The sequence below is a fragment of the Sapajus apella genome, unplaced genomic scaffold, assembly GCF_009761245.1.
Source record: "Sapajus apella isolate SASKATOON/1434 unplaced genomic scaffold, GSC_monkey_1.0 scaffold29, whole genome shotgun sequence".
Taxonomy (NCBI): domain Eukaryota; kingdom Metazoa; phylum Chordata; class Mammalia; order Primates; family Cebidae; genus Sapajus; species Sapajus apella.
In genome coordinates this window covers 8,067,458-8,086,334 of record NW_022436969.1, presented here as the reverse complement: position 1 = coordinate 8,086,334, position 18,877 = coordinate 8,067,458, and the positions used below count along the sequence as shown (strand labels likewise).

General features: G+C 45.6%; 1 protein-coding gene across 2 annotated transcripts in view; it reads right to left on the bottom strand.

The window, feature by feature from the left end:
- Positions 1-12,958, bottom strand: part of NPC1 (NPC intracellular cholesterol transporter 1) — a 57,401-nt gene extending 44,443 nt beyond the window's left edge. The window contains exons 1-2 of one of the 2 annotated variants that reach the window (XM_032293193.1): positions 12,662-12,958; positions 1,059-1,181 (exon numbers count right to left, since the gene is read on the bottom strand). In XM_032293193.1, the coding sequence (XP_032149084.1) occupies positions 1,059-1,181; positions 12,662-12,718 (180 nt within the window). In that variant the 5' untranslated portion in view covers positions 12,719-12,958. The remainder of the gene's footprint in view (positions 1-1,058; positions 1,182-12,661) is intronic. The other variant, XM_032293192.1, reaches the window with a different exon arrangement.
- Between the last annotated feature and the right edge of the window lie 5,919 nt (positions 12,959-18,877).

The window sequence follows — 18,877 nt, the reverse complement described above, 5'->3', positions numbered from 1 at the left end:
GAAGGAAGGAAGGAAGGAAGGAAGAAAAAGGAAGGAAGGAAGGAAGGAAGGAAAGAAAAGAAAAGAAAAGAAAAGAGAAAGAAGGAAGGAAAGGAAAGAAAAGAAAAAAGAAAAGAAAAGAAACAAGAAGGAAGGAAGGAAAAGAAAAGAAACAAGTGAGGACGGGTACTATGGCTCGTGCCTGTAATCCCAGCACTTAGGAAGGCTGAGGAGGGAGGAATGCCTGAGCCTACGAGTTCAAGATCAGCCTAGGCAACATGGGGTTAAAACCCCATCACCACAAAACATTTTTTAAAAATTAGCCAGGGTCATGCTACATGCCTGTAGTCCCAGCTACTCGGGATGCTGAGGTAAGAGATTGATTGAGCTCAGGAGGTCGAGGCTACAGTAAGCTGTGATTACGACACTGCACTCTAGCCTCCAGCCAGGGCAAAAGAGCAAGGCTGTCTCAAAAACAGAAAAGAAACAAGTAAGCCTAGGAGCTCTGTTATCATGTCAACTTGATTTTTGATTACTTTAAGACTCTAAAACCAGCCTTTTACCATGTTTTTTCCAGTTCTAACATCCCTGTGCATCACAGGATGGTAAAAAAGAACAGAAGTCAGAATTTTGGTAGCAGCCAAAATTCACAGACTCTCAGTGGAACACAGAGGAAACACTAAAATGAACAGGGGACAAGGATGTTAAAGCAACAACTTTAGCAACACAGTCCATTCCAGTATTGAGATCTAGGAATCAAAAACAGCTAACTTCTAATGTATTTTGCAGACACTAGAAGGGCAATATATGAAGTACCAAGGTCAGTCTCCATATAATAACCTGCTACTGGGAAACTTCATGAGAGGTATAAAGTCAGCCCCTGAAAAATTAAGCTTTTGGAGTTATAGTGTTACCTTCACTGCCACTGTGTGCTGCAGGTTGGAGTTTTAGAGTTTGGGATAAGACTTAAGCCTTTAGTCTCACCTCTACCTCCACCCTCCAATAACATTTACAGTATAATTCCAGAGGATCTTGTGATCAGCATTTTGTACTTCCAGTGCCTAAGATAATGAACTTACCTGCACTAAGTCATATCCATCCTTTGGCAGTGGTTTTGGTGAGCCAGAATATTCGCAATTGTACCTCTTGTCCCCATATGCCACTCCACACTCTCCATACCAAACACAGGACTGTGAAAACACCTACAGAAAGTCAACACAAACTTCAGTGTCACCAGGGTGTCAACGGTACATTTCAACAACAAAGTGTGCCCACTCAAGTACAATTAAAGAACCTTCCAATGTTACCTGCAAAATGAAATAACGGCAACAGGCACTTCACATTTTGAAAAATATTCATTAAAATAGACCAAATGCCTATTTGTTAAGTCAATGAAGTAAGTAATGGAAGTTGCTTATTTACATAATTTCTATTTCCTGCTTATTTGTTGGTAAGAAGAAGCTATAGTTCCATGCACAAAACACTCAGAATCACAGTATAAAGAAAAGTGAGACAGTGAATTGGCAATTACGAAGGCACTATTTTTGCACATCTGTACCAGGAACTATATAAGCTCTAAGTAATGAATATTTCCATATGTATTTAGGTTAATTAATATCAATACATCATGAGTAACATGAAGAACAAAACCGCACACATCAACACCCCAATGTATAGAGCAAGAATGAACCTCCTGTCCTTGAGATTGAAGTAGAAAGCAAAGAATGTGCCAACTTTAAGGAAAACAACCGAAGCAATCTCAAAAGAAAATTTTAAAACCTCTTATGTAAAGATTTCTCAAAAGCCACTCATATTTCCCATGTGAGAGTCACAAGGCTGACAGAAAATTCAGTGGAGGGGAGGGGTCAGGGTGAATCATCAAGTCAGTGCCTTGCTCTGAAGGCTGCTGCCCAAAACACACTTGATCCTTTGCCTCAGAATGAACTCAGAAAGCCACAGAGGGCCCAGCTCGCCAGGGCCCCGGGCTTGCAATCATCTGTTCTACAGGGAAACAGAAGATATCAAGAAGCAGCCATGGCTCCCAAGAACCCTGGCAGAAAAGCCATAAGAAGGCTGAGTGTGGTGGCTCACACCTGTAATCCCAGCACTTTGGGAGGCCGAGGCAGGCGGATCACGAGGTCAGAAGTTCGAGACCAGCCTGGCCAATATGGTGAAACCTTGTCCCTACTAAAAATACAACAATTAGCTAGGTGTGGTGGGGGCGCCTGTAATCCCAGCTACTTGGGAGGCTGAGGCAGGAGAACTCCTTGAACACGGGAGGCAGAGGTTGCAGTGAGCTAAGATTGTGCCACTGCACTCCAGCCTGGGTGACAGAGCAAGAGTCCATGGGGTGGGGGTGGGGGGGGGAAGAAAAGCCATTAAAAAAATCTGAACAGAAGTCACAACATGAAATTCTCTCCAGTGACAGTGGCACATGACCTGCACAGAGGCAAGAAGCTAAGTCAGTCTGTGTTGGTCCCTCAGTATCAAAATACAAATCCCACAACAGTCCCTAAAGCGCTAAAACATGAGAAACGTCAGCAGGAGATTGGGACTCGTACATGTGGGGAAATTCAAGGCATCAGTATCATTTTTTCTCTGAATTCATTTTTCAGATGTTCTAAAATAAAAATTATGACTTAACTCCTCCTGACTCTTTGAAAGTCATGTTTAGGCCACAAAGGAGGGAAATTATATAAATGAGGAAGTGACAAGCCTTCAACAAAGCACAAAGCCACATACCAAACCTGTGGCAAGACTCCACCACTCTTTTTATATAAAGAGAATCCAATTATTATTTTCATAAACCTGTTGATTCTAAGGAAGGAAGAAACCTATTGCAACTCTTGGTTTCCAACTAATGGAAAAAAGTCCTAATGAGTAAAAGTCATTACCCATCTAACTGAAGTTTGAAAAGGCAAAAGCTAACTACAGAGGTAGAGGAAACTGCTGATGTTTACATGAAATTTTAAATACAAAGAACCCCTCCCCAGACCTTGCAGAACTCTCCAGGGACCTGCCAAGCAGGTTTCTGCCTCAGGGCCCTCTGGCTGGTTACCCATAGGCACAGGGGTGATGGAGACAGACATGTGGTCAACATATTGCAGTTCTGGCCTGCCAAACAGGATGGGTGTCTGGAGTCTAAAATCCCCTTACTCAGCACTTGGTACTATAAATGGAAATAAAGATGACCCATTGCTGTTTAGGTTCCTTTTCACAAAGACTATTCTTTTTTATTTCAAAGCAAGTGTTATTTCCACCCACTCGGTGGAAGAGGGGTGGGTGAGAAGGCAGCATGGAGTGGGATCAGGAGTCCTGGGTTCTGATCCCAAGAGCTCATGAGGCTCTCAATAAATGTGCTTGTTGAGCCGGAGCACACCTGGGATCGCAGCTGGAGCAGGTTCCCTAACCATGTAGGAGTTTTCGTACCTGGGAAATGAGGCTCATAAGCTCTCTCTACCTCACAGGTTCCTGTGAAGATCAAATAAGGGCATATCTATACATGTATAGTAAGTACTCAGTAAACCACGGAGCATCATGAAATCAAATATAAGGAGTTCTTATTAATGTCTTCTACCTGTTTGGGATCTCAGCAAAGAGGTTCCAAAGACCTAAAATAATAACAACTGAGCCCAGGAAATCTGGGTTTGAATCAACACTCAGGTTTGCTTCTCAAAGTTGTCTTCTTCTAGAGACACAGCAGAGAAGCCTGGTGGGGGGCAGGGGGAGTCATTCTGGCCAGGCATGGTGGCTCACACCTATAATCAATCCTAGCACTTTGGGAGGCCAAGGCAGGTGGGTTGCTTGAGCCCAGGAGTTTGAGACCAGCCTGGGCAACACGGTGAAACCCTGTCTCATAAACAACAACAGCCAAAAATTAGCCAGGCCTAGTGGCACGTGCCCATAGTCCCAGCTACTCCAGAGGCAGAGTGGGAGGATCACTTGAACCCAGGAGGTCGAGGCTACAGTGAGCCAAGATCGCACCACCGCACTCCAACCTGGACAACAGAGCGAGACCCTGTCTCTAAAATAAGTCATCCTGCCTAAAGAAGCAATCTAAGCCAGCAGGGCCCAGAAGGACTCACAAAGTACTGGCAGTGTCCGAGGTTTAGGCATGGTTTTCAATGCTCCTCATATGTTAACTCAATTAATCCTACAACAGTTTGATGAGAGAGGTGTTATTATATCCCTTTTACAGATGCAGAAATGAAGGCACTGAGGCTAAATAACTTGTCCAAGGTCACAGTGGCAAAGCCAGGATTCAAAACAGAGCAGCCGACTCCAGAAACAGACTCTCAATAAAAGATAAACAGCTGCATAACGAAGGTCCTCCCTCTAGCATCACACCCTTCCTGAGCCCCGCCGTGTACAGGAGCATGAGCACCTGTGCACTCACTCAACAGCTGCACGATGGGAGAAGCTTGACCTTCGTCCCTTCTTCTCACCAACAGCTGAACGTGGACAGCCAGCTTCCTGGCCCCCAGGCCTGCCTCTGCAGCTGCTCCACCTCAGGGGCCTCCAGCTTTCCATCTCCCTCTTCTGTTTTTAACCTCATCTTCCTCTCTCTCTCTTCACCTGCACCTCCCTATAAACACAGCTCTGATTATACCTACAAACCCCTCTCTCAGCTTCAATGAGCTCCAGCTTCTCTCCAGCAGCACTTCCCACTAACTGCTGACAGCCTCAGTGCTTAAGAGGAAACCAATCTTTCCTCTATTTATATTTCCTCCTCTTTTGCCAATTCCTCTTCAACAGAGTTTCAAATGAAAACCTCAGGCACCTTTTGAACCCACCTCTCACAGCCAACCTATCGCTCACTCCCAGGGAGGCTCCCTCGTACAACCTTCCGTTCTCACCCAGATCTGCAGTGTCTCCTGTGCGCAGCTGCCTGCGCTTGCCTCTTCCAGAACACTGCTCAGTTTTCTGGTGCTCAGAAACCCACAACCCACCCTTCTCACTGCCTGTGCGACAAGCTCCAGACACCTCACTCTGACATTCTCTACAATATTCCAAACCTATCACTCTAACCGCCTACGCTTCCTTCCCTCTCTCCCACACAAAGTAGGACCTGCCTGCCTCTGCTTTGGTCATGCCCTAGGATCAAGCAAGATTTATGAGAATTGCAAAGTTGTGATGTTGGGAGAAGCTGCAAGAGTATTTTCTTGCGTTTGTCTCAACTCCCTTGTAAGACTGTAAAATCCTAGAGGGCAGAGCCTACGTGTAATCCTTTCTTTGAAATTCCCTACTGTATTGCATCTGGTGTTCATGGGTGCAGAACTCATCAAAACTCACAATGAGCTGAGGGAGTACAACTGGATTGTCTAAGTTCAGATATGAGAAGTGCTGCTTGTTTTGGCGTCTACCCATAATTTAGTCGTTATACAGCTAGAGAATTTCTATTTTTAAAGGTGAGGTCATATGGATATTTCACAACATGCTCTAGAGTTTAATTATTATGAATATGACTGGATATGGAAGCTTTTTTCAACAGTGATAGGAACAGTTCAGGAAAGGTTAAAAAATGCCCCTTCTGTTATATGTCAGCAACTATGGCAACTGCTGAATGGGACCCCAATACGGCACTCCATAAGCACACTATCATATGGAAACACTCTGAACTCTGCGAGAATTCTATTCCACTGCCTTTAGGAAATCCTGCTAAAGCATTAACTAACATATTCAAATACTTACTGAACACCTATTGTTCTCTACGTATGGGGGTAAAATAAATAAATGAAACAAAAATACTTACTGAACACCAAATGCATGCCTCATTTTCTCAGATACTCTACACAGTAGCATAGCAGAATTTTACAGGTAAGTGAACTCAGGCTCAAAGATATTCTCAGGTCACATGGCTCATAAGTGACATGATTTTGAACACCAAGTTAAGCCTTCTCCACCCATCCCCCTTGTCCTTCTGCCTCCCCACCCCCATCTTCTGCACCAAATAAACTCTAGTCCAGTTTGTGCAGGGATGTAGCCTCAGAATTTGAGAATGCATTGGAGATGAACTGTCCCATCCACGATGAACCTAAACAAGTATTCCTTCCATACAAACTTGTTCACTTGTAGAAATAATGCCTACCATTCCTCTCTTTTGCCGTATCTCTCTAGGCAGTTGTCAAGTAATGACTCACTTCCTTAGTACCACTGACAGTCCTCAGCCCCAAGGTAGGCCATCCACCAGAGCTGGGAGTGCAGGGCTTGGCACCAACACTTGTGCCTCTGACCTGTATGAGTAAAGCTAATGGCAGAACATGGAGAGACACCCAGCTCAAGCTCCAGTGAGCAGATGGGGAAGGGCTGCTGCTTCTCCAGAAGCAGAAGGCCCTGCCCGGTTGCTTCTCCAGAGAGCAGAAGCTGGCCTGGCCAGTCAGGACAACACAGGATGGAGTGGAGAAAGTGGCATGGAGAATCCTGTCCAGAGATGAAGCTGCCTGCGGTTTCCTTTCGAGTCAGGGAGGCAGACCAAACAAATATGGCAGGATAGTTAGGGTGGAAGCTACCAGTCTGGTCTGACTTTTATTGATGGAAATCTCTGGAAGTGTTTTATAGCCAACCTGGCATGAACAGATCTACATAATTTGTGTGTACACCAGGCCTGCCTGCATGTGGGTGTTTAAATCATACACTTTGAGTGTTAGGTGTGCTCATCTAGTCCAACTCTTCGTTTTACAGATAACCCCTTTAGCTTGCAGTTTCTTTAGGTGACTCACCCAAAGTCATATTACTAGTTACTCTTAGACATTTAGGAGACACAAAACTAAAACAAAACTATGAAAGTGGGTGTTGGTATACAATGTCTGCAGTTTTTTCCTATGGAATGTTGACAATGTGGCGACTGAACCATGGGTCAGGTCAGCAGGCTAAACTCATTCCTGATCTATTACGGACTACCAGAAGAGCCACACTGGGGACGGAACCATGACTTGAATGAGACTGCTCTACTAGCCAAGTGGAATTATCTGCTGAACACCCATTCAATTAAGCTTGCTGAACACCAATAATCTAGCTGCAATATTTTGAATTTCAAAAAACTAGGGCACAGAAGTCAGAAGATGGCAGTTTAAACACCCAATCTGCCATCTACTAGCTATGTGACCTTGGGACAAATTTGAGCCTTGATGTCCACATCTATGAAATAGAAAAAACAGCATTACACCTACCTTAAAGGGTCTCTGAGAGGATAAAACAAGATCGATGTGAAGCAACGGAGTACTATGCAAAACTTGGGTAGCTTTTGTTTCTATTCTTATGTGATCTAGTTTATAGCACCTTGCAATTATTTTTAAGAGCTTTACTGAATAATTTACATACCATAAAATTCATCCTTTTCAAGTGCACAGTTCAATAGCTTTGGGGAACAATTAGGCAACTATCCCAGCTATTTTTTCTAGTCTTCCTCTTGTCCACCTGGTACATTAATTTATCCTCCAAAGCTCAGCTCAAAAATGGACTCTCCGTAGTACTTTATCTTTATTCTTATCTGAGCACTTCTTACTGTATTACCATTTTTTTATGTATCCAACCTTCTCTCCATCAACTAAGAAGACAGTGATAGTAATTATGAAAATTTACACAGCACTTAACAGTGTATAGATGGATTTTTCTTTTTTTACATTTTTTTGGACTAGTCAAGTGCAGTAGTGAGAAGGGGGAAGAGCAGAACAAGGAGTTCAATCTGTAACTGACTTTGATCAATTGATAACTCACTATCTTAGGACCAGCCTGGACTGATTTTTTTTTTTTTTTTTTTTTGAGACAGAGTCTCGCTCTGTCACCCAGGCTGGAGTGCAGTGGTGCAATCTTGGCTCACTGCAACCTTTACCTCCTGGGTTCGAGCAATTCCTGCCTCAGCCTCCCAAGCAGCTGGGACTACAGGCATGTGCCACCATGCCCTGCTAATTTTTTTTAGTAGAGACGGGGTTTTACCATATTGGTCAGGCTGGTCTCGAACCCCTGACCTAGTGATCTGCCCACCTCGGCCTCCCAAAGTGCTGGATTACAGGCGTGAGCCACTGTGCCTGGCTAGACTGATTTTTTCAAAGGGTTAATTCTTTTGATCTTTGCATCGTTTATTGTGCCCAGGGTGGCCAATTTGTATTTATGAAATTATTCTGAGTTCCTCTTGTGAACTAAGCAAGGGACAGTAATAAGAAGATCAATTTTATTTTATTTTTTCTTTTGATATGGAGTCTTGCTCTATTGCCCAGGCTGAGGTGCACTGGTGCGATCTCAGCTCTGCCTCCCAGGTTGAAGCGATTCTCCTGTCTCAGCCTCCTGAGTAGCTGGGATTACAGGCACGAGCCACCATGCCCAGCTAATTTTTGTATTTGTAGTAGAGATGGGGTTTCACCATGTTGGTCAGATTGGTCTTGAACTCGTGACCTCGTGATCTGCCCTCCTTGGCCTCCCAAAGTGCTGGGATTACAGGCGTGAGCCACCGTGCCCAGCCAACATCAATTTTAAAGCTTCTCTCAAATTCTTCAAAAGAACACCCGCACCAGAGAGAGTTGGTTTTCTAAAGGTTTTGTTGCCAAAGCAAATGTTCCAAAAGTTTGAATGTGAGAGGCATAGTCCAGATGAAGAAAACCCTGGCTGGCCACAGCTGATCATCGCCATCACCTAGGAACAAACTGCAAATCCAATTTTGATCACCGATTGTCTCTAAGTCCCTCCCCAAAATCAATTTCAAGGCCCAAATATCTTATGATTAAAAAGAGTCACTTTCCTCCTATATTTGAAGTGGAAAGAAGAAAAAAAGAGTCTCAGTCAGCCAAGCATAGGTGGCTCACACCTGTAATCCCAGCACTTTGGGAGGCTGAGGTGGATGGTACCACTTGAGCTCAGTTTAAGACTAGCCTGTGCAACCTGGCAAAACCCCGTCTCTACTAAAAAATATAAAAAATTAGCCAAGCATGGTGTTGCACAACTATAGTCCTAGCTACTCTACTTGAGAGGCTGATGTGGGAGAATCACCTAAGCCTGGGAGGTTGAGGCTACAGTAAGCTGCGATTGTACCACTGTGCTCCAGCCTGGGCAACAAGAGTAAGACCTAGTCTGGGGCACGGGATGGGGGGGGGGGGGAGTCCCCGGGTAACACAATGGCTCCTGCTTATAATACCCCCACCCTGGGGGGGCAAGGGAGGAGGATCACGCCACAATCATGCCACTGCACTTCCGTGGGGGACAGGGAGAGACCCTGTTTTAAAGAAAAAAAAAAAAAAAAAAAGAGTCCCAAGTCAAGTGTCCGGGACACATTTGTAAATGATACTGGAAAGCAATAGTTATTGCTCTCAAGGAGCCTACAATCTGATAGTTTTATTAGAAAGTATTTGTCTTTGACAAGCACAGTGAATCCAATTTTACAGAGGAGGAAACTGAGGCTCCAGAGGATAACTGCCTTACCCAAGATCACTCTTCGGAACAGAGAGAATCAAGACCCACACCAAGGCCTTTTAACGAGACAGCAAATGCTGTTGCAGCAGTTTCAACAAAGACGTAGAACTTCAGGAGGAAGGCATTCTAGTTGGGGGAACAGAATAAGAATTTCGTAGCTAACGTAGCATGTGAAATAGGGCCGTGGAGGATGGGCAGGATTTGCTAGCAAGCTGTTCAATTTGGCTGGAGAGCTGATGTCCTTCACAGAGCTGGAGGTCAAAGGGCAGAAAGGGGCACCTGAGACCAGATTAGAGAGGACTGATCTGGGCTTCTGCTCCAGGTAATGTGCCATGCTTATAATGCTGCATCCCTTTTAGGAGTGGAGGGTGAGGGTTACCCAGGAAAGAGAGAGCACACTGTCTTCATCACCAGAGTGATTCTTTGTTCTGGGTAAGAGAACAAACACTGGAGGAATACAAAGGCCTATTCAGCAAGTCCTTTTTCCTCTGCCCACTGGCTCAAATACAAAAAATCTTATTTTCCCCTTCATTACTTATGTTAGTAAAATTTCTGATCACAGCATCAGTCAGAGTGGGAGAAATGGGGAAAGATCTCCCATAGTCATTCCAATTCCAGATGGTTGTTCTTAATCACTCCCAGGTCAAAAGATTAACCATTCCCAATCTTCTCAGGAAAAGCCATTTTCATGCTTAATTTCTACCCAGGCTTCACTATGTTCCAAGTCCCTCAAGTTAAAGCTTATCAAAATTACAGCCAGGGCCGGGTGGTGGCTCACACCCGTAATCTCAGTACTTTGGGAGGCTGAAGCGAGTGGATCACCTGAGGTCGGGAGTTCAAGACCTGCCTGACCAACCTAGTGAAACCCTGTCTCTACTAAAAATACACAAATTAGCTGGGTGAAGTAGCGGGCGTCTGTAATCCCAGTTACTTGGGAGGCTGAGGCAGGAGAAATGCTTGAACCAGGAGGCGGAAGTTGTAGTGAGCCGAGATTGTGATGCTGCACTCCAGCCTGGATGACAGAGCAAGACTCTGTCTCAAAAACAAACAAACAACAACAAAAAAATTATAGCCAGGAGAAATATAGTCTATGTCTCAAAACTGCATACATTTTTTTTGGATGACTACAGGGTTTAAAAACAAGGCAGTCTAGTAAGGTTATTTCATCATCTGTACATACTGAACATTAAGAAAAGCAAAAATCCCCCCAAAATCTATTTCAGACCTTACACAGGACTAGTAGCCTATAATTCCATGATAGAACTCTACTGGTGCTCCGACTGAAGCCAGATGAGCTGCTATTACTGGTATGAATTTTAAAAGCAGACACTCTCTCTCCCAATCTGTTTGGCTTCAAGGCTCCACCCCAATCCACTCAGGTGCACTGAAAGCTTTCAGATATGAGGAAGTTAATATTTAAAATAATAATACAATTATTTCCAGTTAAGGTTTACAGACCTTGAAAAGGCTTCCAGACATTTTTTTGCAAGAGACACCAAACCTCTGACCTATCCCAAATGTCACAGAAGAGGCATTCACTGGCCATCAGCCTTGGATACTTAACTTGAGATGAAAATATCTGAAAGATAAAGCTACCTAATAATGTGAAGCCTGGCTGCGTGAGGTGACTCACACCTGTAATCCCCCACACAAGGTGGGAGGATCGCCTGAGGTCAAGAGTTTGAGATCAGCCTGGCCAACATGGCGAAACCTCATCTCTATGGAAAATACAAAAATTAGCCGGGCACGGTGGTCGGCGCCTGTAATCCCAGCTACTTGGGAGGCTGAAGCACCAGAATTGCTTGAACCCAGGAGGTGGAGATTGCAGTAAACTGAGATTGCACCACTACACTCCAGCCTGGGAAACAAAGGTTGTCTCAAAAAAAAAAAAAAAAAAAAAAAGAAGCCTTCCTATTTAAGGTCCTGATCTAAAACTCGGCAGGGCCAGGAGTGGTGCTCACAATAATCCCAGTGCTTTCGGAGGCCAAGGTGGAAGGACTGCTTGAGGCCAGGAGTTCAAGGCTGCAGTGAGCTATGATGGTGACACTGCCCCCATGCCTGGGCAACAAAGCAAGAACCTGTCTCTAAAATAAATAAATTTTTAAAAAACTCTAAGGAAACAGAAAAGCTATATTTCTCTAAGGCACACAATGGTTATTATTATTTCTTTCCTTTTTTTTTGGAGACAGGATCTTGCTCTGTTACCCAGGCTGGAGTACACTGGCATGATTCCAGCTCACAGCAAACTCAACCTCAACAATTAAAAAAAAAAAAAAAAAAACACCAAAATGTTTTTAAGACAGGGTTTCGCCATGTTGCCCAGGCTAGTCTCAAACTCCTGGGCTCAAAGGATCCTCCCTCCGTGCCACTGCCCTTCTCCTGACTCTTAGTCTAGTACTGCATCAACATCACCTATCCCCTTCTGAGAACTACATAGAAGTCGAAGGAGAGTTTTTTTCTAGTCCACGGAACCCCCTCTCCCCTGATTCACTACTTCCTATTGCGGCCACGCCTATGTGAGGAGCGTTAATAAGCACTCTCAACCTGATTTGGTTTAATGAGAGCCACAGTGTGAACTGCCCCACTCCAGTTTTAAAAGAGGAAACTACAGACACACAAATAGTGAGGTGCTCTTTTCCAAAGCCCAAGGAGTCAGCAGGACACCAAGTTCCAGGCCCCATCCTGTCGCTGGCTAATAGTGACAAGGGGAAATTCAATACCACCCTGTGAGCCTCAGTGTCCTGAGGTGTAAAAAGGAGTTGCTGAGAAGTAACGTGCCCTCTTTAGAAGAGCAAGCCTGACTTATGTCAAGTGTTCAAGGCAGTTTCCCTGGGTGCTTGAGGAAGTTTGTGTCTCTTAAACCTCTGCTTCCACCTCCACCCTCAGGTGAATGCGACGAGGAAATAAAGTGGTTGGAGCTCCCAAATTTTAGAGTTCATGCGCATGTAGCAGTATGTTTTTCAAAAGCAAGTAGTGTCCCTATCCCACTCTACCCACTTTCCTCCCTCCTCCTGGTGCCACATCTACACAGAGAAATTAGGTAACCACAGATGAATAAGCTCACAACAGGTCAAGCAGCCCCCACTGCCACCCTCTCCCAGACCACAGGAAAGACAGCGTGGCCGGCAGAAACAGGACAAATGAGGGACCTCTGAGCTCTCCATCGCTAGGCCAATTTCCTCAGGCCCCGGGCTGGAGCCGCCGCTGCGCCCGCCGCCCCCCCCGGCTCTCGGCCCCACCGCGTCCCCACAGGGCATCCCGGTGGCCGGCGACCGCTCACCTGCGCCCGACACAGTAGCAGCAGGAGGAGGCCGAGGACCAGGCCGCGCGCATTCATGTTGTGGCCGCGCGAGGCTGCGGACACCGGCGGCGTTCGGCTGGCTGGGCTACGCGGCGGCCGCTCTACTTCCCCGGGCTGTTTCAGCACCCCGCGCGGGAGGAGCGGAGGAGCAGGAGCAGGCGCGGACAGCGACAGCAGGCTGCGCGCGCAGATCAGGAAGGAAAAAGGCGTCGCCAGCTTCGCCCCTTCTGGGAGGTGCGGCTGCCCGGCCCTTCGGTGCCCGAGCTGGGGCGGGGCCTACGAGGGGGCGGGGCTAGGCCCGCTGCGCTCCCGAGGCTCCCCTTTTCCTCAGCCCTTGAGGACCCCAGGCGCCACGCGCGGGGCTTTTGGAGTCTGGCTCGGCCCGGGAGAATATCTGCGGGGTTGTGCCAACAGTTTCTGGTCGTGATGCTTTCCCTTTTCGTCTCTGGGTTGGAGTGGGCGGGCGAGGTTGCAGCGAAGGGTAGTGTTCTGGGCGACTTCCGGGTAAGGTCCCGCCCGGCCGCGGAGTCTGTGTTTATTTCGTCTCCGACAAGTACGCAGAGCGACTTCTCCTCCCAGTCCACTCACCCGAAAGGAATCCGAGCCCCGGCACTTTCTAGCAGAGCCCAGGGCAGTGACGCACAGTGGCCTGACCTTGTGATGATCCAAGAGCGTGGCGGGGCGGAGCGCGGGTGGGCGGTGGCCTCGCGACCAGGCCTGGGAAAGTGCGGGAGCCGCGCCGCCTGCTGGCCCAGCCGCGCAGCGCAAGCCCTTGGGCGCGAGGAAACCCAGACGTGGGGACCAGGGTCTATTTTAAGTTCTACACGAAGGCAGGTAAAGGAGACGCATCGTCATTTTTGAGCCATGCATTTAATATATGTGTTTATCTTAAACTCTAGTTGTGTTTCTGGTAACATTTTCCCTCAAATTTCAAGTATTCAGACCACTCAAAAGCACCCGTCATTTCCATTTTGAAGTTAAGAAAATAGGCCGGGCGCCGTGGCTCACGCCTGTAATCCCAGCATTTTGGGAGGCCGAGGCGAGTGGATCACGAGGTCAAGAGATCAAGACCGTCGTGATCAACAAGGTGAAACCTCGTCTCTACTAAAAATACAAAAATTAGCTGAGCATGGTGGCGCGCGCCTGTAGTCCTAGCTACTCGGGAGGCTGAGGCAGGAGAATTGCTTGAACCCAGGAGGCGGAGGTTGCGGTGAGCCGAGATCGCGCCATTGCACTCCAGCCTGGGTAACAAGAGCAAAACTCCGTCTCAAAAAAAAAAAAAAAAAAGAAAAGAAAAGAATAGAAAATGGAGGTAAGGATCTCTTTCCCAACAGTGGAAGCAAATTTGCAATGAAAAGACTAAACGTTCATCTGGAGCAGTGACCGAACCCCGCCCCAAGGAGGCCCCTGTTGCAGGTGACCTTCCCATCCTTACCGTATAAAGTGCTGTTTCACTTTCTGTCTTGCCTCCTCACCTCCTCAGCCTGAGATGTCCATCTGGCTGGCCTAGCAGTTAAACTATGGGGATTTCCTCAGGTCTCCTCCACGCTGACCTCGTGGTCCTTATTCAGCTGTGTGTTCTCGCTTCCCACTCCCCAGGCTCCAGCTCCTGGTGCCCCCACTGATGATCAAGTCCTGTGTATGCCTTCATGCAGGGGGTCTCCAAGGGTGGTCCCTAGACCAGCAGCAGGAGCATCTCCTTGGAACTTGTTAAAAATGTAAATTCTCAGCCTGGGCAACGTAACAAGACTCCCTCTATACAAAAAATTTTTTAAAAAGTTAGCTGGGCATGGCGGCACACACCTGTAGTCCCAGCTACTAGGGAGGCTGAGGCAGGAGGATTCCTTGAGCCCAGGAGGCTGCAGTGAGCTATGATTGTGCTGCTGCATTCCAGCCTGGGTGATAGAGCAAGACCCAGTGTCTTCTTTTTCTTTTTGAGTCAGGAGTTTCACCGTGTTGGTCAGGCTGGTCTTGAACTCCGGACCTCAGGTGATCCACCCGTCTAGGCCTCCCAAAGTGCTGGGATTACAAGCATGAGCCACCACGCCCAGCTGACCCAGTCTCAAAGAAGGAGATAAAGACAGAGAGAGAGAGAGAAAGAAGAAAATGTTATATTTCTAAGTTTATGAATTACTTTGGAGGTTCTAAGTTTACATAACCCTCCATGAGGAAGAATAATTCTGGTTCCCGTGCCTTGCTTCAGGGGTGCCAGAGGGCTGGAGATAGGAGGGCAGGAGAAAGTTATGGATAGACTGTTTCTGAGGCTGCTTCTGAGACCTTCCAGTCTTTAGTTCAAAGTACTCAGCATGCCAAAGCCTCCTAATTTGGGATATCATTTTCTGAGTTCTAGTGGCTGAGATCTGGAGACTTTTTTGTTTGTTGAATGAATATTCGGCTGGGCGTGGTGGCTCAGGCCTGTAATCCCAGCACTTTGGGAGGCCGAGGTGGGTGGATCACTTGGGGTCAGGAGTCCGAAACCAGCCAGTCCAACATGGTGAAACCCTATCTCTACTTAAAATACAAAATTAGCCGGGCATGGTGGTACATGCCTGTAATCCCAGCTACTCGGGAGGCTAAAGTAGGAGAATCGCTTGAACCTGGGAGGCGGAGGTTGTAGTGAGCCAAGATCGTAACACTGCACTCCAGCCTGGGCAACGAGCAAAACTCCATCTCAAAAAAAAAAAAAAAAAAAAGAATATTCAATACCATCTTCATAAGCAGTATTCAATGTTGACCTCAGAGCAGTAAAGTAGAAAACAGGGGAAAATGAAATTATTAGACGCTTGCATCTTTATAAATGTGCAGAAACATCTTCCAGAAAACTTCTGTGTAGTGGAAAACATTTATATGTGAATATAATATATAAACTTTTTAAACAAGTGGGAATATACAGTACACAGTTTTCACCTGGCTTCTTCGCTTTTAGCAGTATGCTTTCCTACCTCACTCCTTTTAACATCTGTAAAGGATTTTATTATGTGTATGCAACACTTCTGAAGCCATACTCAGAGCAGTGTCTAATTCAATGAAATAGAAATCACCAACCAACAAATATTTCAAAATAACTCAATTCCTTTACATGCATTCCTAGTAATATAAAGGGTTTGTGTGGTCCCACCAATACATTGTAAACATACCTTTCCTTTTTTTTTTTGAGACACAGTCTTGCTCTGTCGCCGAGGGTGGAGTGCAGTGACATGATCTTAGCTCACTGCAACTTCCATATCCCAGGCTCCAGCAATTCTCATGCTTTAGCTCCCAAGTAGCTGGATTACAGGTGTGTGCTCCCACACCCAGCTAATTTATTTGGATTTCATTAGAGATGGGATTTCACCATGTTGGCCAGGCTGGTCTTGAACTCTCGGCCTCAAGCAATCTGCCCGCCTCAGACTCCAGAAGTGCTGGGATTATAGGCATGAGCCACTGCTCCCCACCCGCCTTTCCTTTTCTGTGTATTTCCTCATATTCCTGAGCTTTCATGCAGTCCACAAAGCCTCGAATTTCTGTGCCTTTTGCTTTCCCAATCATGCTGCATCACCAAAGTCTAAATACGTTTTAATATTTCCCTTACAGAAGGAGAAGAGAAAGTTGACCCAAGACTAAATTATCTAGCTGGTAGATAGAAGGGGAAGGTTGGAAATACTTAGGTTAATAATTTTTGTTCCACTATGTAACTTAATCTCTTGTTGGGCATTTAGTTTGTCATTTGTTACTGGAAACGATGCAGTGAACATCCTTGTATCTTTCAAAAAATTTATTTTTTTTCTAGGACGCAGTCTCACTCTGTTGCCAAGTCTGGAGTGCAGTGGCATGATCATGGCTCGTGGCAGCCTCTACCTGCTGGGCTCAAGCGATCCTCCCACCTGTGCACCAGTAGTCCTTAGTAATTTTTGTATTTTTTGTAGAGAGGAGGTCTTGCCATGTTGCCCAGACGGGTCTCAAACTCCTGGGCTTAAGCAGTCTGCCTGCCTCAGCCTCCTAAAGTGCTGGGATTACAGCCATCACACCTGGCCCGTCCTTGGATATAAATTTTTGCAATCATGTACAAATAGAACTTTGGAAATACTTTTACATTGTTGGATCAAAGGAAATGTGCATTTAAGTTTTGATTATTGTCGAATTGCCCTCCAAAGAAATTGCAGCCAGCAATGTATGGAAGTGCCTAAATGGAATCTGTGATTTTATTTATTTTAATTGGTTTATTATTTTTAAAAATATTGGGGCCAGACGAGGTGGCTCACGCCTATAATCTCAGCAGTTTGGGATGCCAAAGTGGGTGGATCACCAGAGGTCAGGAGTTCAAGACCAGCCTGGCCAACATAGTAAAATTGTCTCTATTAAAAATGCAAAAATTAGTTCAGGTGCGGTGGCTCATACCCGTAATCCCAGCACTTTGGGAGGCTGAGGCAGGCAGATCACGAGGTCAGGAGATCGAGACCATCCTGGCCAACACGGTGAAACCCCCTCTCTACTAAAAATACAAAAATTTGCTGGGCATGGTGGCACGTGCCTGTAATCCCAGCTACTTGGGAGGCTGAGGCAGGAGAATCACTTGAACCAGGGAGATGGAGGTTGCAGTGAGCTGTGATGGCACCACTGCACTCCAGCCTGGCTGCAGAGTGAGACTCCGTCTCAAAAAAAAAAAAAAAAAAAAATCAGCTGGGCATGGTGGTGCACACCTGTAGTCCCAGCTACTCCAGAGGCTGAGGCAGGAGAATTGTTTGAACCCAGGAGGTGGAGGTTGCTGTGAGCCGAGGTCGCTCCACTGTACTCTAACCTAGGCTACAGCAAGACTCCGTCTCAAAAATAAAATAAAATAAATAAAATAAAATAAAATGGATGCTTTGATTTGTATTTCTTTATAAGTGGGATTAAGAATCTTTTCACACATTTATAAGTAATTTTATTTCTTTTTCTGTGCTTTTTTCTTTTGAGACAGAGTCTCACTCTGTCGCCCAGGTTGTAGTCTACTGGCATGATCACAGCTCACTGAAGCCTTGATCCCCCTGGCTCAAGTGACCCTCCTGCCTCAGCCTCCAAAGTGCTGGGATAACAGTTATGAACCACCATGCCAAGCCAGTAAAATTCATTCCTAAAAATCCTTTGATTTATTCTAAAAAGGTTTTTTTTTTTTTTTTGCTGATCTGCAATCTTCAAAGTAGGTAGTGCTTCAAATAGACTGAGAAAAAAAGGATACCTACTTACCCAACAGATTGCAATCTTGCATAGTTCCTAACCTGAAGCCTAAAGTTCAATAACAGAAAGTGTGATAAAACTAGGGTTCTGGGGTAATAGGATGTAATCAATGTCATTTAGTGACATCTGAGGCCATTGCAGAAGATACCAAAGACTAGTGTGACTTAAGCAATAGGAATTTATCTCTTACAGTTCTAGAGGTTAGAGAGTTCAAGGTCAGCATGGGGTGCTTATTTGGTTCCTGGTGAGGGCTCTCTTCCTGACTTGCAGACACCTTCTCCCTGTGTCCTAAAATGGTCTTTCCTTAAGTGTATGCTTTCAGGGAGAGAGATTTCTCTCTCTCTTCCTTTTCTTCCAACAATCCTATTGAATTAAGGCCCCTCTCTAATTACTTTATTTAACCTTAATTACATCCTAAAAGCCTTATCTTCAAATACAGTCACCTTGAGAGGTTAGGGGTTCAACACAAGATATTTGGGGGAGCACAGTTCAGTTCCTAGCTCCTCTCCTTTTGCTCAGGGCTGCATTATGACTTGTGTGGGCCCCAGGTACCTTTGCCTTTAAGAACCCCTTTTCCTTAAAAAATAAAAATTTAAATTAGAGTTTCCAATTGTATTGATATAATGACAAGTATGATCCTGGCTGAATTCATTATTATATGCTCACTATTATAATATTTTTATTCTAATTTCAAAAGAAATTAAAACATTTTCATGGGACATTAAAAGTATCACTGTGCCTACTATGCCTTATAAATTGGCCCTGTTTCTGCAGCCAGTGTCATAGAACTATTTCCCATAGTAGTCATGGACATTGTAAATTTTTCTGATCATCTTCCCCAAAAAACCTCCAGGATCAGCAGTGGAGCTAGCCCTAAAAGAACCACCTATAGAGAGTGGGAGGCTGTCCAGTTGAACATGGGAAACAGCGCACACCTCTCTTCCTCCAGGAAGCTATGAATTGCCAGCACATTTTGGTGACATATAGGAGAGCTTTAGT